The 24,290-nt window shown below is 44.0% G+C and overlaps 5 protein-coding genes across 6 annotated transcripts; 2 read left to right on the top strand and 3 right to left on the bottom strand.

Annotated features, from left to right (window-relative positions):
* Positions 1–66: 66 nt before the first annotated feature.
* Positions 67–1,196, bottom strand: LOC105695591. Its single transcript, XM_012417300.1, has 3 exons — positions 708–1,196; positions 510–639; positions 67–416 (listed from the first exon to the last, which is right to left on the bottom strand). Exons 1-3 carry the CDS (start codon positions 830–832, stop codon positions 96–98), a joined length of 576 nt encoding a protein of 191 aa, XP_012272723.1. The 5' UTR covers positions 833–1,196; the 3' UTR covers positions 67–95.
* A 687-nt stretch (positions 1,197–1,883) lies between these two features.
* On the top strand, positions 1,884–5,419 carry LOC105695800 (sphingomyelin synthase-related 1). 2 transcript variants are annotated; one of them, XM_012417732.2, is made up of 6 exons: positions 1,884–2,122; positions 2,465–2,808; positions 2,916–3,247; positions 3,575–3,718; positions 3,804–3,958; positions 4,078–5,419. In XM_012417732.2, the coding sequence occupies exons 2-6, from the start codon at positions 2,509–2,511 to the stop codon at positions 4,470–4,472; spliced, it is 1,326 nt and encodes a 441-aa protein (XP_012273155.1). In that variant the 5' UTR covers positions 1,884–2,122; positions 2,465–2,508; the 3' UTR covers positions 4,473–5,419. The 2 variants fall into 2 exon arrangements, with proteins under 2 accessions (XP_012273155.1, XP_012273156.1); XM_012417733.2 differs by having other exon boundaries at positions 2,386–2,808.
* A 1,576-nt stretch (positions 5,420–6,995) lies between these two features.
* Positions 6,996–9,271, top strand: LOC105695429 (protein msta). Its single transcript, XM_012416968.1, has 4 exons — positions 6,996–7,417; positions 7,636–8,013; positions 8,263–8,598; positions 8,796–9,271. The coding sequence occupies exons 1-4, from the start codon at positions 6,996–6,998 to the stop codon at positions 9,106–9,108; spliced, it is 1,449 nt and encodes a 482-aa protein (XP_012272391.1). The 3' UTR covers positions 9,109–9,271.
* Positions 9,272–9,376: 105 nt separating this feature from the next.
* On the bottom strand, positions 9,377–11,072 carry LOC105695428 (QRFP-like peptide receptor). Its single transcript, XM_012416966.1, has 4 exons — positions 10,711–11,072; positions 10,462–10,629; positions 10,192–10,388; positions 9,377–10,011 (listed from the first exon to the last, which is right to left on the bottom strand). Exons 1-4 carry the CDS (start codon positions 11,070–11,072, stop codon positions 9,608–9,610), a joined length of 1,131 nt encoding a protein of 376 aa, XP_012272389.1. The 3' UTR covers positions 9,377–9,607.
* A 2,618-nt stretch (positions 11,073–13,690) lies between these two features.
* Positions 13,691–22,688, bottom strand: LOC105695427 (protein NDNF). The gene is made up of 7 exons (XM_012416965.1): positions 22,411–22,688; positions 16,867–16,997; positions 15,214–15,520; positions 14,800–15,040; positions 14,498–14,731; positions 14,271–14,426; positions 13,691–14,086 (listed from the first exon to the last, which is right to left on the bottom strand). The coding sequence occupies exons 1-7, from the start codon at positions 22,686–22,688 to the stop codon at positions 13,718–13,720; spliced, it is 1,716 nt and encodes a 571-aa protein (XP_012272388.1). The 3' UTR covers positions 13,691–13,717.
* Positions 22,689–24,290: the final 1,602 nt, after the last annotated feature.

Raw genomic sequence — 24,290 nt, 5'->3', positions numbered from 1 at the left:
GAGATAGGTTTCCAATTGGAACGTCCCACAAATAATCCTCCATACTCTGCAAAAGTAATTAATCCTATGAGGTGTACTGAAGTCATCAATGTCAACTATGCAGGTGTACTTACAAACTCATAGAAAATCTCGAGCCATTTGTGGGATATACTGGTGCAAGGAGAGCACAAGTTCACGACAGACACTCTGTGCTCCTCATTTTTGTTAACACTGCCTATAAAGAGCCTCGGCCGTTGTAGAAAAATTTGTGCATAAGTGCCATTTAGTTTGGCAAATTGATATCGTCGGTGAATAGGAAGTAAGAAAGTAGTACTCGAACTCATATCACTTATAGGAGAACAAATTGTCAGGTTTTGAGGGCCTGCCTTTTCGGTAAATAATTCAACATTTGTTTCGCCCTGAGAGCAACCAATGAGCTAGAAGAACGATAACACATCGTATCATTTCAATCAATTCTAAGTATTTTAAAAATCAAATAAAATATGTGTTTAAATCCATAAAATGCATACTTTGCCAAGCCTTAGAAGACCAGCTAATTCATCTGGATCTACGTACAAGGCCGAGGGTAATTCAAAATACAAAGCAATACAGGAAGTTTCTGTAGAAACTTCATTCACGTCGACGCGGTACTTGAAAGTCCTATGAAAAAAAGAGAATTATTGATAGTATGAATGACCATGCTCTTATGAGTAGATTTCACTTTTTACCTGTGGAACCCAAGTCCTTCAACATGAAGACTGATACTGGCATTTATTCCATTGGCAATTGTCACCCAGTTAAAAACTATGGATATAACCACCATGGCCAAGGTATCGAAAGAACTGAACTCCATAAGGAATACTAGGTTCACTCGACGAGAATACTCAACCAAACAAGATTTCAACTAAACAAATCAATAATGGAATATTTATTTTTTATCTTAACCTGCTTAGCTGTGATTTTGTACCCAAAGTTATATCATTCACCAAGGCATTACAAACATTCAATTTGTACACAATTTATCAATGAATACCGTGAATGGTAATACTACTGAAATGACGGCTAATAAAAATTAACAATCATAAAAACTACTAAACAACACTAGAACCAATTTATACGTATATTCATACGTACAAACCACCCAATATCCGTAAAAGTTTTGTCAATGAAAATTACTATATTCAAGAAGGAAAGTATTCCGCACATTTGATACAAATACAATATTTTGAAACAACCCTTGTAATATTTATTAAAAAATCTCCATCATGTACCATCGATAAAGTGTAGGTTATGTCAAGATTTGAATTATATTCTCTTAGTTTTATTGAATATAAAAAATACTATACCTTCACTAAATCTTGATCGTTCAATTCAGAATGTGCATGTTAAAAATGATCATTAAAACATTTTTTTCAAACAATAAATTTATAAAATATAATACCGGACCGCAGTGTTGCCACCAATCATCCAAGGAGGGAGTAGATTCATCGTAACGGAGTAGAAATTAGCGTTATAGAGATTCCCTGGTTACCATCAGCATAATAAAAATGGCCGAACTAAAATCTAAAATGGCGGATACGGCGGGATATTTGAAATGTTCTTTTTCATTCTTAAATCTGTCATCAGATAGGTTAACTGATGAATGCAAACGTAACCAGAAATGTATTTTTCTACAGTGAGAACTAGACAGATTTCTTCATAGCAAAGTAATTAAATTCATTGTCTCACAGTCAGTTATATATAAATAGTATTTCAGGAATAAAACGAAGTAGAAAACATAGAAGTTGGAGTAGAATAGTAAAATCACATTAGTTGATCTACTCCGATCGGAGCAGTAGTGGCAACCCTGCCGGACCGTGGTGAATACAGTCACAGATTACAGCGATCACAGTCAGTCACAGCTCTCTCTCTCTCTGTCACATCTGGTCACATCCAATGAATGGATGTGTCGCCTCCTTGACCAGTTTTAGCGAGGGATTCGTTTAAATTTGTGTACGACAGCAGTTCGAAACGACAATTCGAAATAGAAGCGGAAATTACGTGTCCTATGCCGCGAATGTTCGGGACACGGAAGCGTGCTGGTGCGGAAACCGTAAAGTTCAAATGACAGGTTCCAGGAAAATAAGTCACTACACTGTTGAAGGTAAGGTTAGGTATTGGTACATCTCAGTTATTGAATTAACTGTTTAGCATTAGATAGAGTGCATTCTGTGTATTTGAACTCGCGCTCGCTAACATGCCCCCACGATCTTTGGAATCGATTTCTGACTCATATGTTATTCTTACAATGTTTGTTCCTCCTTGCAGTGAAGATTTTGACAAGACACTTTATCAGTCCTTCCTATTCCTTTGACAAAGGCTATTGTGTAGTACATTCATGTAACTGAATGTGGATTTTATTTTTAGAACATTTATCGTTTCCGGAACCAAGTCTGTCGGCAGTGGATGTTCCAAGCATTGTAACTGTAATTATACATTCTTGCAGACACTTTATAAGGCAAGCTACATAAATTAGTAAAGTGACACAACATGACAAGGAACGTAGTAGATTGGACGACTCAAGATGTGGCGACTTGGCTTGAAGAGACTGGCAATGGAAAGTTTGTATACCAGTTTAAAATACTACATGAAATTGACGGAAAGGCATTACTCAGTCTTAAAGAGGAAGATCTAAAATCTCAAGAATTGTGTATTAAAAAGATCGGTGACATGAAGAGGCTATACATCAGTATTAAGCAACTACAACGAGATAATGTTTCGTCACTATACGAGCTCGGTCTTTTAGATTTATTTCCTTCGACCAACTTTTATACTCAACAAAGGAACGAAGTAAGAAAACGAAAGATTGTAATTAATATGATTAATCCCATTTTAAATGTAAAATAGGGTACATTTATAAGAGAATTACTATCTTAATTTTATTTAATGTGCCGTAGGTACTAAGTAGTGGCGGTACAATTAATGAAGGATCGATGGAACATGAATTCTATTCAGCTTCTGTATCGGAGGACGGTCAAGCCTCTCATTTACCTCCGGAAATCTGGAAAGCGTGTATTAGTTTGGCATATTTATTCATTGTCACTTGGATTACTGCCTTTGTAATGGTTATTGTTCACGACCGAGTGCCTGATATGAAAAAATACCCTCCATTACCTGATATTTTCTTGGACAATGTTCCACACATCCCATGGGCATTTGACATGTGCGAAGTGACTGGCACTTTGCTTTTTGGCATATGGTCGGTCGTCCTTATTTTTCACAAATACAGGTAAATAATTTCCACAAGCATTTCTATGTTTAGCCTTTTGATATCCACGACGAACGGGTGGAAGTAAAAAAATTCAGTCATGAATTTAGAATCGTCGTACTTCTTTAGAATCTACAAATATGTTCCAGAATGACAAAATTCTAGATATGAAGCATACTAGTTGACATAGATACACTTTCGTACGCATTGCCCTTAATGCTTTGGAAATCCATAGTACAGGTCGTGGGTTGTACAAATAATCACATTGCGGAAGAAAATCTGACTCCAGAATGGAAATGCTCTGGCCAGAGAATAATGTTTCATTAACACAGCCCAATTTTGTGTCAGGTTCATTTTATTGCGGAGGTTTTTTGCGCTATCTGGCACTGTCTTTCTCCTGAGGTGCGTAACGATGCTTATAACCTCACTATCAGTGCCAGGTGCACATTTGCAGTGCCAGCCACGACCAACTTCTGAAGAAAGTTGGACAGGGTGAGTACACCGAATTGTGCTCAAAACAAATATTTATAAAAACTTCAATGTACCTTCTATTTATTTAAATAATATTTGATTGCAGACCTGCCTATCGAGAATTGTACAATAAAATTGCAATGGCTTATGTCATTTGGAGAGGTGCTGGTATGTCCATTCAGGGTGTTCGGACATGTGGAGACTATATGTTCAGTGGTCATACGGTGGCACTGACTATGTTAAACTTTTTCATCACAGAATGTAAGTCTTGGTTATCATTTCCAAAATTAAAAAAAAAAAAATCACCGCTGCAGTATATCTCCATTCAGTCAATTCACATGTTGACAGCAAAAGTTGATTAATTCTTTTCTCTGCTTTAGATACGCCGAGGCATTTGTATTTCCTACACACATTCACGTGGATGCTCAACATGTTTGGGATATTTTTCATCCTAGCCGCGCACGAGCATTACTCCATCGACGTTTTTGTCGCCTTTTACATAACTTCAAGGCTCTTTCTCTACTATCATACTTTAGCAAATAATCAAGCGCTCATGCAGCGGGACTCGAACCGTACTAGAATTTGGTTTCCTTTATTCAGCTTTTTCGAATCGTCCGTGGACGGAATAGTCCCGAACGAGTTTGAGTCGCCTTCTGTAATAATTTGTAACATAATCGGCACCATCAAAGACACCTGGCAGACCTTGCGAACGTGCGCGTATTTTGAAAAACCTTGCGTCAATGCCGACTCGAATGGCACAAAAAAGAAACTTTAACGTTACCTCAGCAGACGCCACTTAGGTTCTACAAATTCTCCTGGCTTCTGAAAAAGGAAGGGAAAAAGAAATAAACAATTGTACAAATGGGGCTCCTAGTGAAATGCTTAGATCGTACGAATTATTTTCGGAAAAGATTGTAAAAGATTATCAAGCGGTATATATATATATATATATGTGTATAAATGTAAATCTTCGCTAAGCGAGATCCATCAATCGGCGAGAATGTAACCAAATTGTATCTTTTTTTTTTTCTCCCACTCGGATGGAAATAATTCCGTTCTTCCGAAGTATGCGTTCAAACTAAACGAAACCAAAGTCTTTACACGTTTAACAAATCCGAGCACTTTTTTTCTACTGGTGCTCGATAGACATGCGCGTATATTTACACGTACTCCAGTACGTCGCGATTACACGCGTTTTGTAAGCTGTTACTTTTTAGCCGTTTGATATTATTTTTGACACATTTTTATATGTATATATACATATTTATATATCTCTCCCTATATATAACGTGCGTATTGCCATGGTCCACTCGGTAGGCAACTCAAAATACAAATGTACGACTATCGGCATTCTAATTTTGTACTTATATTGTAACGTTGGTGCGGCAATGATTCTGATAAGGAACTCTCGGTTCTGATTACGGAAAGGTCATTTGTCTGTTTACGCGTATTTCCCTGAAAACAGTGTTCAATGACATGGAGGAACTAGATTTGACGAAGTCCGTAAATTGGAAAAATCTAATATTATATACATACACATTAAGAAAAACAAAAAAAAAAGAAGATACAGAGATTAATTTTTACGAAATTTTATCGGTAATATGTATTTAAGATGTTAACATAAATTGGCAATTTTTTAAGAGATAACTAGCAAACGGTTCTCTTGAAGACGGAATATTTGAATCCTGTATTTTGTTAGTAAAATGTCATTCGTATCAGGAATTCGACGGTGAGGGACGACAAGGTTTATTAAAATCAATGCATTGTTTGCACCCTTCCCCAAACTATAAGACTTCGTTAGGGTCTTCGTGCTGTTACTTTGTGATATGACGTATAATTATACTTTCCCCTTAGCCGATAATATAAGATAGTTTTCCAGAGTATTTCCTTAAGTTAATGATTTCGCGAACAAACTACTCGTAGAATCTTCCGCCGCCGGTAGAGTTCGACTGTACATACCGAAAACTTGTATAAAGGAAACGAAGAAAAGACAAATTAATGTTTCCGCGTGAATTGTAATATACGTACCTAATTGCTATATTAAAACCTAGTAGAGTGATTTTCCTAACGCAGTATTGAAATATTATTTCGTAAATGAAGTTACACGGTAGTCGTGTGCTTAACTCTCATACTTGGAAGATGCAAACGACTGAGGGTTACACATTATTTATTTTTATACCGTGATTTAACTCACGGGAATTACTTTTGATTAATTGTTAAATACATTTCCAGCAATTGCCGAATCGTACTTAGGTTCGGGCTTAGAGGGGAACAGCCGAAGAGAGCTAATTTTTATTCAGTAACTAACAATGTTCGCGTCCCGGCGACTCGTATCCATGTAAATATTTGTATAAAATTTGAACAAATTTTGATAAGCCAGCATTATAGAAGGTTCTTCTCGTTTAAGAGAGATCCAACTGCTGAATAGCGGAATCTTTATGCCGGATTATCTTAATTCCATTCTACTTAATAAAGAACCGTAATTAAATGTATCGACTATTGTGCCCGTTTTCGTTCGTATGATTTATCGCTTAATTAAGGTAATTAAGACCGACTTGGCGACTAGGTATAGGTGCATCTTCGAAATTTAAGTTTCGCCCGACTTCTTGAGTGGTATTTCGAGTCTATTCTAGTTCGGTTATATAATTAAACGCAAACCCCCCGACGCCTAGCAAGAGCTTTCAGTGCTGCAGTACAGTAAGCGCCATATGCGCGCATCCAGGTCTTGCGACGCCTCTTCCGATTTAATTAATTTCCGCTAGTACATAGCTTACCTCTAAATATTAAATAACGATAAAAAAAAAATTAATTGTTCGTAGGAAGCCGAATCAACGCGATACAAGTGGGCATTAAGCGTACAACCAGGTCTTGCGACTCCTCTTCCGATTTAATTAATTTCCGCTAGTACATATATATTAATTTGAAATATTTAATGAGGATAGAAAAATATTAACTATCCGTAGGACTCGATGGACTGTAATTTCACATAGATCCAGTTTTTCGCCGAATATTAAATCGTCAAGCAGTGTTCTTACATATGTTAACGAGTGCAATTCTTAATCGCACCGAGTTGTAATGAGGGTAAATTAGGAGTGGCTTATTACAAGGCGTTGCCGCTGTCGTGGAAAGAGGCCGATAAGAGGCCTCTAAAGCGTAATCCCGCATTATCTGGTAATTCCTGTCGAAATCTCGAGCATATACCTCCGGCATGTCCCGATCCTACCATTAATATAATGACTACAGGAGAGGAGCTATTAAGAACAGTGATCGCCGTGCCGGAGCCACATTGATAACAGGGATGACTTCGGCTGATAATACCGGGGCCACCTGTGCCCTTTGCGGGGACCCTGCGACACTCAGGTGCTCGAACTGCAGACAGCAATTTTACTGCAAGAAGGACCACCAGAAGGAAGACTGGATGCGGCACAGGATCTTCTGCAGGGTCTGGGAGATAAGGGAAACTCCGGAGCTGGGACGCCACCTGATCGCTACGAGGGATCTCGCTCCTGGGGAGATCGTCATCACGGAAAATCCCCTCACCTGGGGCCCGGCTCTTCACACAGGTGAAAGGGTCTGCGTGGGCTGTGGAAAATCAAACGCCACCGCCAGGTGTGTCAGGTGTGCCTGGCCTGCTTGCTCCCAGAAATGCGAAGGACTCCTAGACGACGACAGACACGGCGCCGAGTGCGCTCTTCTTGAAAAGGCCAGGATCATCCCCAGGTATGTATGTGGATCTCCCTTTTCGGAATGTATAATTGAATCTGAAAGACAATTTATTAGGAAATTTATTTACTTCAACCCTTTCATCCGATCTCGTTGGCACTTGCCAAACGACGATGTGTCGTTGCTCGGCACTGAAAGGGTTAATTATTCCTATCTCTTTGGCAGTAGCATTTTTATTCCAGGTTCTTTTTATTTATTTTTCATAATTATTGCAGGTGCGACGTGCTCCTGGTCCTCCGCGTGCTGCTGCTCAGGCGCAGGAGCCCGAAGAAGTGGGCTCTTCTCTCCTCCCTGCAGAGCCACGAGGAGGCCCGAGGTCCTGGAACCGAGGCTCACCAAGAGATGCAGGAGGTCGCTCGTGCCCTAGGTCCTCTGTTTACTCTGGACCCTTCTTCTCGGGAAATTCTACCTAAAGTCTGCGGCCTCATCGACGTCAATGCGCTCGAGACGAACCCTCCTCAAGGATGCGCTGCGCTTTACGAGGTCGCGTGTCTTCTGGAGCACCGTTGCATCTCTAACACCAGACACGGGTTTTCGATAGACTTTAAAGGGAGACCCTGTATCTCCGTGACCGCGGTTACATCGATTAAAAAGTAAGAGATCGTTTATAATAATTGAATATTTTGTATATTTCTCACATAGCTTGAAAAAAATCCTGGGAGTCAGGAAAATGTTTAATGGTGGGGCTGCAAAGTATCCATTCACTTTTTAGAGGCGAACACCTGAGCGCCACGTTTTTAATAATTTAATATTTCCCATGTTTTTCATGCAGCTTAAGGAAAATCCTGGGAGTCAGGGAAGTATTGAACGGTGGGGTTGCAAAGTATTTATTCACTTTTTAGAGGCGAACACCTGAGCACCACGTATACACACGCATTATGGGCAACCAGAGCAAGAAGGGACCATTTGATGGCCACGAAATACTTTGCGTGTCGGTGCGAGCGGTGCGCGGATCCGACCGAGCTGCAGACCCATCTAGGGACCCTAGTATGTCCCTGTGGGCCAGGACTCGTCCTGCCGAAGGATCCCCTAGACTCGGAGACCGAATGGTCATGTACATCTTGCCCTGGGGTGTTAACGTCCGCGGAAGTCGCGGACTTGACGTGCAGACTCGGCGACGAGGTCGAAACCGCCATGAGCAACGCCAACGAGGACACCTTGTCGAGCCTCCTGTCCAGGTATTCATTTCTTATTTTATTCCCTCCTTACGGTACATTAGGTCGTGCCCGACAGGTGTAATTAAAGATTCGCGCAAAATGTTTCGAATGGGCAATAATCGAATTAGTAGTGAAACTTCAGCCCGCCGCGTCCGTTGTAAGGTGAACCGTTTTGGTGTAAGTTTTGCATATCGTGTTAACCAATTGAATGTGTTCAGGCTGAAGGTGTTACTACATCCTGGACATCAACACTGCATAGCCGTGAGCCACTCTTTGATCCAGTTGCTGTCACCAAATGACCCGCAGAAACCCGATACGTGTAAGCGGATCGTCGAAACCACCACGAGGATCGATCCTTACGGATCTCGACTCGCCCTTTACACGGCCATAGCTCTTCGGGAACTCGCTTCTTGTCCTGGAGAAGACAAAAAGGCTCTCTTGTCCCGGGCCGTGTCGCTCTTGACGCCCGAGCCTAAGGACAGCCCTGGGGGGAAACTCTTGAAATTGATTTCCGGGGAGATCTCGAAATGACGGCGTCCCTTAGGGTTAGAAAATTCTCGGTGACATAAAATTGAAAAAGGTAACCGCGAGACATATTTCAAGTAACTTAACAATATCGAGAATTTATGAGAACGTTCATTTTTTATTTTATTATTTTTTTTTTTCACTTATACTTTCGGTTTCTTCGTTTGAATAACGTTTTCCACGCGAAGTACAAGCTTTAGAGCGATAAATACTGTCAGAAAGTAATTATTACAGGGTCTTATTTATTTCCAGGCAAAATCGTTCATTTGTTTCGTTATCGCTTTGTTTGAAAACGAGCCGATATTTCGTACTTGGAATTTTTTTTATCGTTTTTCGCGTAACTTACCGTGTTTTCAACTTTACGTCCCTTGGGCAGCTTTTCGCGCCAAATACATTTTTGCCTTAAGGTCGCCGAATTTTCGCACGAGTTCTTTTCTTCGATTAATTATCTCTAATAACGAGGAACGTGTATAAAAAATACTCTATAAAAAATGTAATACTTGAATCATGGGGAATAAGGACCTCGCGGTATCTTTACGGTGCCGATGCCGATGTCCTTATTTTCGCGATTCGCCGTGGTGACGTCGAAATTGTCCTTTCTCGAGAACCAGTACTTCAGCCAGGAAACCAGGGACAGAGTTTCGTTTAGAAACGCGTAGAGAAACGGATTAACGGCCGCGCCGATGAACGACAATGTCGACAAGACGACCTGCAAGTGCCACCAGAACATGCCGCTCAATGTCACGTTCAGTTTGTAGAGGAGGAATATCCAAATCGGAAGTCTGCACACGGCGAAGACAATTATCAGGAGAAGAATCACTTTGATGATCCTCTTCTTCCTAAGAACATGTGCCGGGCAGACCTTCTTCCTCTTGCTGGCCGACCCTGACCGACTGACACCTGTTGAGGCTGAGAAGACGTCAAACTTGACTCGAGAATATGACCTCTCCCCCAAGGATCTTCAATTTATTAATCTATATATTTTTAATTTAATATCTTTAAGAATCTTTAATATATTAATAAACCCGCAATTTATTAATATATTAAAATAGAGTAAGGTGTAAAAGGAAATCAGCTCGGCGAATTTACCTGTCGCCGATTCGGTGATTTGCGAGTCGCCGGTCGCGTGTCGCGAGTCCCCACCTGGATTTCTTCTCTCCCAGATGTTAAACGCGAGTAACAGGTGGATCGTGACGAAAGTAATCCCCAGTGGAAGGAAAATCACGGCGAAAAGTATCGTGTAAATGGCCGTGCCGGAGGATCGGTCGACCACGCATAATTGCGACCTGTATTTCGGGAATAATGTCGATTACGCACCTTAATTGTATGCCGATGTGAGTAGACTATGAATGAGAGTACCTGTAACGAGAGGATCCGTTGATTACGAGGATCGTGTACGTCTTGTAGATCCGTAAAACCGGGTACGAAGTCGCTGCAGCGATGCACCAGATGAGGAGGACGAAGCCGACTGCGCACGGCCATTTTGTCATCACCGACGACGGGAAGTTCGACTTCATCGAGCTGTACCTTTATTATCAAAGTGGAGCAACCGATTGACTGGAATTTCCTTTCGGTGGCTGTGATAATCATCATTTGATGTCAATTTACCTGTCTGCTGCAATTCCTGCCAGGGTCAAGGAGCCAACCAGCACTGCAACTGTTTGCAGGTACGGCAAAACCGTGCACATGCATTCCGGAAGTAACCACAAGATGATGCCTTGTCGGGCGACGGTCAGGGTGTTCAAGCCGGAAGTGGTCAGCAAGAGGACATCCGACATGGCCATTGATAAAAGAGCCCCCCGATAAAAGATCTTCAAAGCCGCATTTCGGTACTCGGCGCGATAAATGCGCCACACGACCCCGAAATTTGCGACCACCCCCGCGATAACGATCGGCCAAATAAGAATCTGAAACGCTACCCTCGTTTCCGGATCGAAGACAGTCAAATCGGATTCCGGGATTCCGAACATTTTCCGACAAATCGCGAGCTTGCAAATGTCCGTACACTGAACCAGTTAAGCAGCTATTACCAATTTTTTTCCTTCGTTTTTATTTAATGGCAGGCATCGACCATCTCGATCGTTAGCCTATTAATTGCCTAATTAAATCCCGGAAAAATTCACACCACCAGAGCGCATGTTAAATCATCACTGGACTCCTTGCAAAAGCAGCTTCGATGAGTTTGCCAATGATTTCTTAATGAAATATCGGTACACCAAACCAGTGAAGCGGATTTCTTCTTTGACATTCAATGATAGGCTCAGACCTTTCGATCGTTATTAATAGATAAATTAAATCCTGGAAAAATTCACACCACCGAAGGGGATTTTAAATCATCACTGGACTCCTTGCAAAAGCAGTGCCGATGAGTTTGCCAATGATTTCTTAATGAAATATCGGTACACCAAACCAGTGAAGCGGATATTAGGAATTTTTTCTTCTTTGACATTCAATGATAGGCTCAGACCTTTCGATCGTTATTAATAGATAAATTAAATCCCTGAAAAATTCACACCACCGAAGGGGATTTTAAATCATCACTGGACTCCTTGCATAAGCAGCGTCGATGAGTTTGCGAATATATTCTTAATTAATTGCGCCGTCAATTTTGTAGCATTACGGCCAGTCGGTCGAGTTTTCTTATTTCGAGAGAAATCGCTCGTTCCTCCTCCTTTTATCGCCGGGGTCCCACGTTTCATAAATAATTCCACCTCTGTCAACAATCGGGCGGATCGATTTACCGATCAGGGCGGCATTATCGGCCAATTTGTACACGTTTCACCAGGCCGATAAGCTGAATGCCCAATAAACCTACAGTGTACCGAATTTCCCTGCGGCGAGTCGAGAGGCGCGACATAAACCGGTAAATGATCAAATTATTCACAATCGGGACGTTTATTGAGCAATCAGCCCAGTCCGACGAAGTCCGGCCGATTGGCCGGACATCTTCATGGGGCTGCTGATCGATCGGGAATCGATCTTCGATCGGAAGACCCGAAGAATTACCCTCGACGACGAGCGGCCACTTACTGGGCCCTAAGGGGCGACATGGCCGCCTATAAATTCCCGACATGTTAAAAATCCTCCTGGACGACGAACAACCTACCACTGGCGATCCATTAGCTTCGATTTTGCATACATGCGAGTTGATAACTCGGACTCCAGACGAAACGAGACAGAAGGCCTCGACAGATGGCAAACTCGAGAGTGTTTGCTCGGATCGGCTCTGCCGGTCGCGATCGCAATTTTGAAATTTCTTTTTCTCCCTTATATCCCGAGGAATGAAAAAAAAAAATTAATAAATCCGAGGGAGACCTTCGACATTCACGAATGATTGCACTAATTGAAACGGATAGGAAAAGTAAAGGTGCATTATTAATTGGATTTAAGTACTCCTGGAAAAGGAAAAAAAAAGGAGGATTGTGATAAAAAGAATGAGATACAAAAAGTTAGCGGGGAACTTTATATTTTCGCTTAGAATAATTGTAGGTGTCGAATTTTTATCAATAGAGGGAATTCCAGTAAAACGCCGAGCGAAGGGTTCTTCTAGCTGGTAAATGTATATTCACTTTTGTCGATTATACAACTGGGTGTATGTGGAATTGTTTTTCTTTTTTTTTTTTTACTTCAGAGGAATTAAAATCGTAGGAACACGGCGGTCCTCTTCGAGGAGAAGTGCACCTCAGTGGGCTAGTAGTTGTAAATTATTATTAAATGTCCCTCAATGCTTAAGGTGTAATTGTACAAAAGTGAGGAAATGTAATGGCCGGGCGTGATATCGTCTGCTGATTCGAATGGCGATTGATATAGTCCTTTATGAAAGTGAGCGGTCAATTCGTAAATTCATTAATTCGTAGACTTGAAGTAGTACCGATATCTGCGAGTAAGGCACGAGATATTAAATTACGCTCGCGAAAGTGCAATGGCGATTAACCCGTTGACAAAGGATTCAACGTGAGAGATCGGAAATAGTCGGGATCGAGTAATCGCAGCCAGCTTATTCTAAGATCTTAAGTAACCTAATGGAATTACTTAAGGCAAGAAACGTAAACTTTTAGAGGCATTGAGAGGAATTACTTTAACATGCGATAGAAAAAAAAAACCAGCCGCTCGTCGTATATATAATAATAATTAAAAAAAGAAAAATAGAAGAAACTCATAAAAATCCGAGTCGGCACCTTTCTAAATGCACAATTCCGCTGGAAAATCTTTCGAGGTACTTTGCAACTACCCCGAAAATTATGATTAAAAAAAAAGTTTTCGCTTAAAGCGAATCGCAATTGCGAGGGCAATGTGCTCTTCGATAGGACGACAAATGCACCGCAGTGGATCTGGAATTAATTACCTGGCCGTAATTTCGGTAATTGGCCGAAGGTCGATAAAAGGCGCTCTTATCACGTATCGATACGCGCAACCGTACCCCCTTTAAATGCAAAATTAATTCGGAGATCCTCGTGACTCATTTGAGGTTCACGAACCGGAGCCAGGCATACAAACATACATACATACATACACGCATATGTACAAGTACCCGGGGCCGAACATTGCTCGCAGCTATTCCTGATTTAATAATAGCCTATACCCGGAGACGAATCGCGGGATAAACCTGGCGATGTCAAGGTTGACAGGACTTCCTCGTCCTGACACCTAGGAGCGGATATGACAGGAATTGGCCTTGCACCTGTGCGGTGATCTGGATGACATAGGCCCTGCCAGGTTGCAGCTTCCTGACAGTAAATGGCAGCGCTCTGTCCGTTGGTGGGCTAGTCTTCTCCTCGCACAATTCGTAGGTGTACTCCGATCTTCGACGGCGATGCAATCCGCACTGGTCCGGGACCGTTGTTATCCCATTTGATAACATGGAACCCCGAAGTTCCCGGACGAGGACGCAGTACTTGGCCGCTCCCGCAGGCTCGACCCCAACGGTCACCTCGTGGCACTTCCTCAGCGACCTGTACTCTCTGGGTGGACTTTTCGACGGGACCTAAAACGTCAGAAAGGCATTAAAACGGCCCAACACCTCAAGGGATGAAAAACAATCCGTGCGAGTGACATAGTTGACGAACAGAACCCGCGGCAGTTCCGAAACTCGGCTGAGTTTCGCACCAAGTGCATTATTCGGGATTTTTATCAGTGCATGTAAAGTGATGTAAATTGGTAAATCCAACCTCGGGATAGACGATGGACCCTTCCTGGGCCGCCAGTACCTTGACAACGGACACTCTGACCAATTCTTGAGGAGTCGCCGATATTCGTAGCATGTACCTCTTCCCAGGTGATACCGCGGGTGCTGTCAGGGACGCGTGCCCGACGACCTCTTTTTCCTGGGAAATGTGAATCCGTTTAAGCGACAAGTACATCATCTCACATAGGTATCAAATATTGTCCCTCGTACCTTCAAGAATCCAGGGCCCCTCAGTTTAGCGCGCACGATTCCGCCCCCACAGGGTAGGACATGAAAAATCGTGGAAGTGTTGTCTTTCGGCCGGTACCGGAAATTGATGTAGCCGTCGTTTCTCCTCAAATTTGCGATGGCATAACGACCAATGCGGAGGGTTTGTGCGGGAGTCTTGCGGAATTTGTGAGCCTCCGAAGCCGCGCGACTCGAGACGTTATTCCGCATGCTGACCTGGGGTCGGGGGGTAATTCCAGTTTTAGGTGATTAATTAGACTTTTCTACGTTTCTTGGGGACTTACCACGTAGAGGGTGAAGTTGTAGGTGGTGTTGTACTTCATGCCGTGAAGAGTTAGTCTAGTTTGTCGAACGCAGTGCAGACCTTCGGGGACGCCTCTATGCTGATGCTCCCTCGAAGAGCCACCCCTTGTGGGTCTTGGATGAACTCTTAGGGTGTTCTGTGCGGCGCAAAGTGTTGGGGGGTGCCATTGCGAGCCCGATGTTACCGCCAAACAGTAATCCGACAGATGAGGATCCACGTGGCTGCGAAAATACACACCGCGGTAACCTTTATAGCGAGTATATCGACTAAAAATAAAGCCGGAGGCACCGCGTCTGGCCGCGACGCGACAACACGAAGAAGATACTTCCCGAGCCAGACTTCACTTCCTTCTCGGATAAAGTAGTGGGGAAATGCCCTCGAAACGATCTATTACCTCTTGCTCCAGGATACGGTCAGACGGCGACGACTTCGACGCTGCTGGAACCGCAGAGAGTGATGGCGTCTCCCCTTCGCGTCCTCGTAGGGTCCTGATAGGTCTAACGAACTCGTTGTGGCGTACAATAGCACGGTGTCTGATCGTTCAGATTTGGAATTTCCATCCCCCTCGGGTATCGACTTCATCTCGAAGCGGTACAAGCCAGCTCGTGCCCTGGGGATCGTGAAGTTCTGCGCTTCGACCCCTTCGTACGTAAAAAGAGGAGAGCCTGGCACCAGCGTCTTCACCGGCCATCTTGTCTGTGCTGTTTAGCAAGGTCGGATTAATTTTCCAATTAGTGGCCGAAATAACTGAAATTAATTCCACGGTCAATGGGGCGTGGGTTTAATTAATTTGCCGCTTAATGATTTGGCTTTTGATTTTTCTTGACAATCGGTGACCGATTAGGGGGCGAATTCTGGTCTCGTCTCTTCTGACTCAGACGCCTAGAGGTCTGGGGAAAAATGTCATAATCGCGTCTGGAGGGTCCATTATTTAGGGCCGACATGGACTTTTAGTTAGCCGAGTTACCTTGACAATTTTAAATTCTATATCCAGCCCCGACGTCGGAAATAGAGACGCCTCACTGGCTGTGCTCGGTCTAGATGGCTTGGAACAGTGGTATTCACATGCGGTGACTTTTGAGCGAATTACAAATCCTTCTCCCGAGAACCGTGAAAAACAGGCATTGTTTAGACGACCCCCGTTTTTTATCCCACTGGTAATAATAATTCCTGAGAGGTTGTCGTCCGCGGAAAAAAAGAAGCGCGGTCGAGTCTCGCGACAAGTACTTTTTCACGTGCGAGACGGTCCAGGCCTTGCAATAATTACAGCCATTTCGGGAATTTTGGGGGATTGTTATTAATTGTCGGGCATGTTTTTAGCTTATCTTTCTTGGGTTTAAAAATTCTTACGATTGCTTGGGTGGGTCTCTTATATTTTTCTGAGCACCACTGTGTCGGGGTGGGTGGGTGACGCGTTAAGCGTTTGACACGATACGGTATACGTCTGGACGGTTTACTTTACGTTGCAATAAAGTGGGCACAGACAGTACACGCGGCCTGTACATAGTTGCAGCATGTGGTTTTTGACAGTTCTTCAGGCGTAAAAGTTACTGTCTGGCACTGGGCCCAACCATGGCCAACATCCTTTTGGTAATTGTCGCGCACGTAAGAACCCACTTCTTTCTCCTCCTCTCTTCCAGGACGATACCGCTAATGCAGCTAATTTTAACGAGACATGTCTTTCCTCCTCCTGGCCACTTTTTTCCCGTCATTCTGCCGCACTTATCCCCTTATTTCGCGTTTTTAAAGCCCTACTTACTCGCGGTCGCCGGTTTTCAGGAAAGGGTCTCTATACCAATTTTATCGAGGGGTTATTCCACTCCGGAAGTCATGGATTTTAATGGTTCATTTAATGAAATCACGTGGAAATCAGCTGAAACATTGTCAGAATTTTAAGGCCCAGCGCCATTGTTATCGGATCACATTGTTGATGATATGAAATCAATGGCAATCGATTCGCAAATAAGGAAATCGTTTCCATTGATTTTCTAGTGAACTTGACTTTTATACTGAGAATAATTATCGGAGTAAATTGCAGTTCACTTACATTTAGCCCCCTCGGATTGTTGACCATCCTCTGGGGGGCCGACGTAGCTGACCGTCCAGGAAATGGGCCCACTACAGGGACTCACCAAAAGCGTCAAAGGTGGGCCTTCTCGGGGACTCAAGTAGTAAAACCTGAAAAGATTTCATCTGCATCCAGTATGATATTTTCATTCAAAAGCAGTCAAGGGTGAAAAAATAGTAAATTGCGAGCCGTCGTTGTTCTTTTCTGTATTTCCTTTCGTGATTTTTGACTCTCACGTGAGATAAACCAAAAGGGTGCATCCTCGGTGAGATTTAGGTTGAAACGTGTAAACGTACTTAGTGGCGGAGAGTAATCGCTGTTTAATGATCGGCGATTTGTCTCTGCCAGAGCTCCGGGGAATTTACAGCCGAATTTATAGGAATGGACCATTGACCTCCACCTTCCGTTCAGGAGGAGATACATTGACTCATTTGTTGGCAAACGTTTGCTTCTCCTGTCAAACCCTGTCAAAGGCATTTTACTGATACGTCGGCGAGACCGTTAGCCATCTTGACTATTTGCGTCGAGCTGGAAATGTTTGGACTGTAAAGTAGAACCAAAACATTCGCGCAATTCTACTTGCGAGCTCCCATGTCTGTTAAGGTGGTGTGAAAGGGCCATTCTATGTAACAAAACGTCAAAATATTTATAATTTATCGAATTATTGGCAATTTCATCACGTGACTACGAAGGCCCTAAGAAAGAACGCGATGCTAATGAAATTTCAATTAATAAAAAAATTTTTTTCATCATCCCAGACTAGAACCAAGAGGAATATATATTTTTAAGACATGAAATTTCACGAGCACCGCGTTATTCATTAGGGCCTTCATAATCTTGTGATGAAGTTTCTAATGACTCGGTGCACCCGGTTTGGCTGAGTTTTATAAATATTTTTACGTTATATATAGAATGGCTCTTTAATATCATCTTAACGTTTCAAGGGGAACAAAGATGGAGAATAATCGTCGATAGTCTTAATCTTTGAGGTTCTTGAGGTTCCTGAAAAATATCCCAGCGAGCTACGGGTCGGAATAGCCCCGTTAATTATAAATTCGCTCAAAGGCAAGAACACGTGGACATTGTTTTCCGAGCACGGGGTTAAAAAAAGGCAAAACGCGGCCGATACTCGAAAAAGCCCGGTTTCGCCGTCACAAAGGCTCCTCAGAAGTGAGGAAGTAAAAATCCGCAAGAGTGGCGGTTTATTTTAATCCCTTTAATGTTTGTTTCGGCCGAACCCAACGGAATCGGGCAAACCATACGAGAACCATGTGGCCCAGTTTAGTAAACGGTCAAACGCAAAGACCGGAGTTCAGACACAAAGGGACCCCCCTCGTGGAAAGAGAGGGGAAAAACGTAAAAAACCATACCAGTACGTAAAACGGTGTGCAAAAGTCGGAAAGGAAACCTCCCAGCAGAAAATCATAACCTTCCTATACAGATCTATCTAATAGAAACCGTACAAAATTCTAATTCACGGCGTGCACCAAAATGGCGGCCGGTGGCGTCCTCGACTACCGCTCGAGGCGGGCATACGCTGAATATTTTCCAAACTATTAGGTTGAAAAATAAGTTCCCGCCGTTTTTAACGTAACGTAACGTAATTATAAAGCCGGGGACTTATTTCTCAACCTAATAAAAATCAATTTATTCAACCAATTATATGAACAGAAGCTAAAATCCGGGTGCCATGACCTCTCGGAGAGAAATACTTTCCAAACTAAAAACCGATTCTCTTAAACCAATTATACCAATCGAAACCCACATTAACTAATTATCACGAGGATAGCGAGAACGTGAATGGTAGAATAAAAAATAATGAACATTGCAAATCGCAGAAAATTTAAGGAGAGGGGAAGATGCAATAAAGTCCGGGCGCCATAACCTCTGAAAGGAAGGAGAGAGAGAATCGAGCCTCTCGCGTCGCGGCGTCGCAGGAAGTCGCGGCTTGTCGCGGCGTCGCGGCGTCGCGAGTCTCGGGGTGCGTCCCGCGCCTAAACGGCAGCGTGCCGAGGAGCGTCGGCGGGCGTCGGGACGCCGCACGTGCTCGCAGTCAGGCCGGCTATTGTAAAATTAGCGTCGGGACACAATGCCGGCGTCGCGGCGTCTGGGGTCGCGTTCGCGACCCCCGTGCTAAATCCAGCGCCGACTTGTCTCAAAGCACGAATTGATTCTGTCATCCGACACAGACCTCTCCCCCCCTCCTCCGCCTCTCTTTCCCTCTTTGCGGGTTCCATGGAACCCATTTGATAGCGAGATTTTATGGCGCGTCGCGTCATTTGGTCCACCCGAGGGGTGCAGTCGCGCGCCGCCCCCGATCTCGGAGACCGACGCCGACCTCGACCTCCGTCGAGTCGACTCGGCACCAGGGTGTGTAAGTATAATACGTCAAGTAATATACGTGGTTTTCTACACGTATATTACAACGTATAGTACGTCCCTAGTTTTCTACGCAGGCACGAAGTATATTACCTCAAACTAAATGTGCAAAGCGCATGCGCAAATCATACCTTGGAAATTTCAAATCTATGCATATATGTGCGTTTGACGTTTCTTTATAACGACTGGTAACGGCTGTTTGAAGTCGTAAGATTCGTAAACAATATTTGTATCGAAATGTATTAAGGTGGAAGAGCAAAAAGTAAATTATGGGATGAAACTAATGGACAAGATGAATGTTTATAATCTAGCGGATACCACATGCTCTACGTCTGTCTTGTCCGCCATATTGGATACGTTTTCTCCTGGTTTTCTACGGTTTCTGCGGTAAACTACTTGATTTACGTAATATACGGGAAAAACCTCGAAAATCGTGAAATTACCTAACCTTGGTCGGCACCTGACCTCCTTCAAAGAATTTTGAAGTCCCATAGAAGCCCAGATCCTATGTTAGCGCTTGATGCTCTAAAAGTTTGCGAACAACCCAGAAGTGGGGGTAAAAGAGAGATCGCATGTGTTAGCCAACGATATCTCACATACGGGAGGAAGAGGGACGCATATAGAAAGGCGAATATTGTGGGTAAGATAAAGAAAGAATGCAATTCGCTATGTATCGCCATAAGATTAAGAGAGATGGAGGGATGATTACAGCGCCGCCATCCGTTGGCTAACATACTATTTGTCGAGCATCGAACGTCCGTATCCTTCTGGGCTTCTATGGAGACTTCTGAATTCTTTGCCTCCGCCCACCCCACTTCGACCACGTAACATAACCTAAAACTACCCTGGGACGAAAAATTGTCATAGAACCAGAGAACAGTAGGGAATATTTTCTCTATCAGAAAAATTCCCTCAAATTGGAATAAATAGGATGCAACGCGTTTCTACGGGATTACGACGATTTATTGAAGCTTATTTAGGATTCTTTAATTTTTCCAAATTATTCATATCGACAACACATTCATTTCGCACTCTTCGAAGAAATATTTCTTCGGCTCGATGACAACTTTCTACTGGTCGCAAAAAGTCATCTACAACGGTGACCTCAGATTTCAAGATCTCAACTGTACATTTTTACCCCGCGAAAGAAATATCAATAACCAAAGAAATGTTGCAAGCAATTTATTCGAGTTTGAGTCAAATAATTATTCCATAAATTAACAAGTTACTTCTTTCGTTCAATAAATTTTTTTTCTCAGGGTAGACGCGCATTAATTTCATACTTGAGTTCCATCATATCATAAATACGTATTATTAGGGTTTTACGGCGTTTTTATTATTGTCTGGGGTAACGCGCTTTTGGTGCCGAGATTTAGAGAACGTTCGGAAGGGTGAGAGATTTTCGAGGCGCTTGGAACATAACCTAGAAACGCGCCAGGACCGTTGTTGGAACCGTGCTGGAACGCATCGATGACTATATAGTATTAACTCCTTTGCACAATAAGGAAGTATGAAAAAGAGGGTCCTTATCACCAAATTTCAGGCTGAATGATAGTGACCAGTAAAATTGAGCGTATATATACGCTCCGGTGATAGTGACCAGGAAAACTGAGCGTATATATACGCTAATGATGCAAATGGGTTAATAAGTGAAGTTCGAACGTCGCAGAGGGCGCCATCTTGGTCAGCCACTCGTACTATAATAGTAGGGAATGGTTTTAGTAAATTCAGGTCGAATAATTCCGTGATTCGGGGGTTTTCGCCGGGTCCGTATCGAAAGCCTCGTCTCAGAGAGGAGGCTCCTCTTGCTCGGAGCGTAACTCTATTTCTGAACAAATGGTTCGGATCTACGGTAGGAGAAAACGACTCCTCGGAATTGTGTCTCGTTCTCGGTAGGCGCGTTCCGGACGTCGGCTCGCGTTAGCTCGGGACATTTTTCCAAGGCGAATCTGACCGCACCGCGACGCTTCCCGGCAAAACGCCGGGGATTCCGAGAAACCGCGAGACAGTGTTTCGTCTTAGAAACTGCATACGCGCCGCCGTGCTAATTACAGCCGATATATATATACGGGGATGTATGCGGCAGCCTTGAAGAGACGAAACCGAGACTCCGCTCCACATGGCGAATCGGATGTCCAAACGTAATCGCCGGGTAAACCCGGAAAAATCCCCGGCGTGTAAACGATGTGGCAAGGGGTAAAAGTCCCAGAAGCCGGGGCATATTTCAAGCCGCGTGTGGAAATATTTGTCCCCGTTTACGGGGTAATATTAATTTTCAGCAATTTGTACCGGCACCGGGGATATGTGACTTTCGGTCGCTATCCGATAAATCAACGGAGGAGCAACTCTTGCGCGCCTTACGTAAGGTCGTTTGCAACCTCGAGGATAACTCCTGCAATTTCCATACAAAGTTGCACCTCAAGTCTTTTCCGAAGTAGGGATCGATGATGCATCGATCCTTAATTGGGAAGCGGTCGCGGGCGTAATTCATGTTTTAAGAAATCTGGAGGAAAGGAAGAGAGTCGGGCACCGCGTCTTCTGGAATAACGTTATCTCCGGGTACGGCGAGGTTAAGGCTCAAAGATGGATGAACATTTCTCGAGTCGATCCTCCGGAGACTGGCCAGAGATCCGTCCTCTTTCGATCTCGTGGAATCGACATTTTGTCCAAATAGGACGCTGACCGATCGCGTTTCATCCTTTCCAGAACGAGGAGAAAAAGAATCCGCCGATCTCCCCAAACCATCGTTATCAAATTCCGCGGGTTTAAATCGGGGAACCTTATCAAACCTAGATCCTAAAGTCCATTTTTATATCCCATACCGGATCCCGCTACCTCCACCAGAGTCTGCTCATCTGATTTTAAATCCAAGTCCTACTGATTCAACAATGGGATCTCATCCCCGGAACTAAGATCCCCAGCTCCCAGAAGGAAGCCATCCTGGGCAGTCCAAGCTCGAAGCTAAACCCCGAAGACTAGTGATCGAGATTGTTTAAAGTGATAAATGCAAGACCAAGTCCTGACCACGTTTCCGAGGTGAATTCATCCGCTCGTCACTTCACAGGACCGAGGATTTCCAGCATCCACCAGCTCCAAAGCGACAACCTCGACACCGTAGCTGACGTAGACAACGTAGAAACTCACTGAGACACATTTCCTGGGTGCAGAGTGGCCGGGGTCTGGTACTCAGGGTGGAGGACCCCGGTCCTGTTGAACTCCTCGAACCTGCTGGGCTTCTCGGCCCCAAAGGGCCTGGGACTGCCGATGGTCTGGTGTCGGGGTGGGACCTGCATCTGCATCTGCATCTGCATCTGCATCTGCAGGTGCCTCTGACCCTCGGCCAGGACGCCGAGGCAAGTGCGCCGGTCCAGGCTGGCGGCCACCAGCAGCAGGGCCACCAGGAGGCCCTCGACGAGAGGCATCGCGACGGCGACCAGGACGACGACGACGACGGCGACGTCCGCCGTTCAGTGCCGAAGAAGTTGGACTGTGCGCCGAATAGACGCGCCGGCGTCCGCGAGGCGCAAACCCATGCCAACAAACCCCTCTTTGGTTGGCAGCTCGGTGTTTGCCCCGGTGGACTCGAAGAGGGACCACCTCCCACCTCCTGCGTCACCTCCCTACCCCTTTGTGCACAAGCTACTTACGTGGGCTTCGAGTACGCACACGCACCCGTGCGCACTGGTGCGCACTGCTGCGCATTGGTGCGCACCCGGAGGACGGTCCTCCAGGTCCTCCTCCCGATGGTTTCCCGAATTTCCCGACTCTCAGGAGCCTCTAGAAGCTCCTGAAAAAAAAATTCTGCAACCTTGGGATCGCTGGATCTAAGAGTCGTCTTAAGGTGAAGTGGAAATACACTTCGAGGAACTTGATCGACGTCGGTGAAAAAGATTTTTCTAAATACCTACGTTCCCGACGTTGGTTATTATATTAACAGCTGTGTCGTATTATATTGGGCTCCAATAAACTCCAGAAATCCTCTGGATTCATGGTTTCTGAGGCCCTTATTGACTGCAGAGGGACCCCTTGCGCCATCTCTGATATCCGTGTCAACTAAATTTTCAATTCGAGGCCTCGTATTACCATCGTTTGAGCATAACAGCGTATAAGACACTTTCTTTGAATATGATGAGTGCAGTAAAGGTCCCGACACCCGTGAAATTTCAATTTTCCAAAATTTGTTTATAGACACTTTTTCATTCCTTATAAAAACAAAGTTTCATGGGGGTCCACCCGCAAGATCTCTTTTCTTGCAGCCTCTGTATTCGCGTTAGAATGTTTGAAACGATTCGGTATAACAAATTTGGAGAAAAGTCATGAATGGATGACCACTTTTACGTCCCATTAATGGTCGAGTCTAAGACGACCTCTTCGAGGATTTTGGATTTCTGGGCTGATGGACGGTCGTCAGATTTTTCGAGTATGTCTTACAAACGGGTCCATTTGGTTATGTCGACGCGATCTTGGTATTCGGCCACGTGAATGGATGGAATTATTAATTAATGCTCTGCGTGGCCTCACCGGAGGAAATGTGGCGTTACATGCGCGAGCCCTGTAAGTCGCACAGGTATTTGTAGATATATGCAGGGGACAACACTTCTGTCCTTTTGTCATACTATAAGGAGCACCAATGGTGTTGCTAACTGCTGCCGTTATTTATACCGCGCGGTGACGTTGTATTAATAATAGCAGCTATCGGTACCGGAGGCCATTGTAACGAGAATCCGCATTGTCGTTCTTAACATACTTCACGTTAGGACGCGGAACAACGACGAATTTGTCGCGCTCGTTAAAATGAATTCCAATTATTATCTCCTTTTTCCGGAGGTAGGTCTGCGATAACCGCAATCATTTTCAAGGGTGTATCTGCAGAGAGGTGTGTGATGAATCTCGACTGTTGGGAGGTGTCTGGAAATTTCACGAAATTTAGGAAATCGCCCCGACGAACATTTTGGCGAGACTCAAGAGCCCCGCGAGGGCAGTTAAGTTGCAAGAATTGCAGGTAAGTAGTTAGCGGATAATTA

Source organism: Orussus abietinus, unplaced genomic scaffold (assembly GCF_000612105.2).
Source record: "Orussus abietinus isolate OABI.00-Male unplaced genomic scaffold, Oabi_2.0 scaffold4, whole genome shotgun sequence".
In the NCBI taxonomy this organism is placed as follows: domain Eukaryota; kingdom Metazoa; phylum Arthropoda; class Insecta; order Hymenoptera; family Orussidae; genus Orussus; species Orussus abietinus.
Note: the sequence above shows the minus strand (reverse complement) of the source record. Positions and strands in the feature narration are given on the sequence as shown.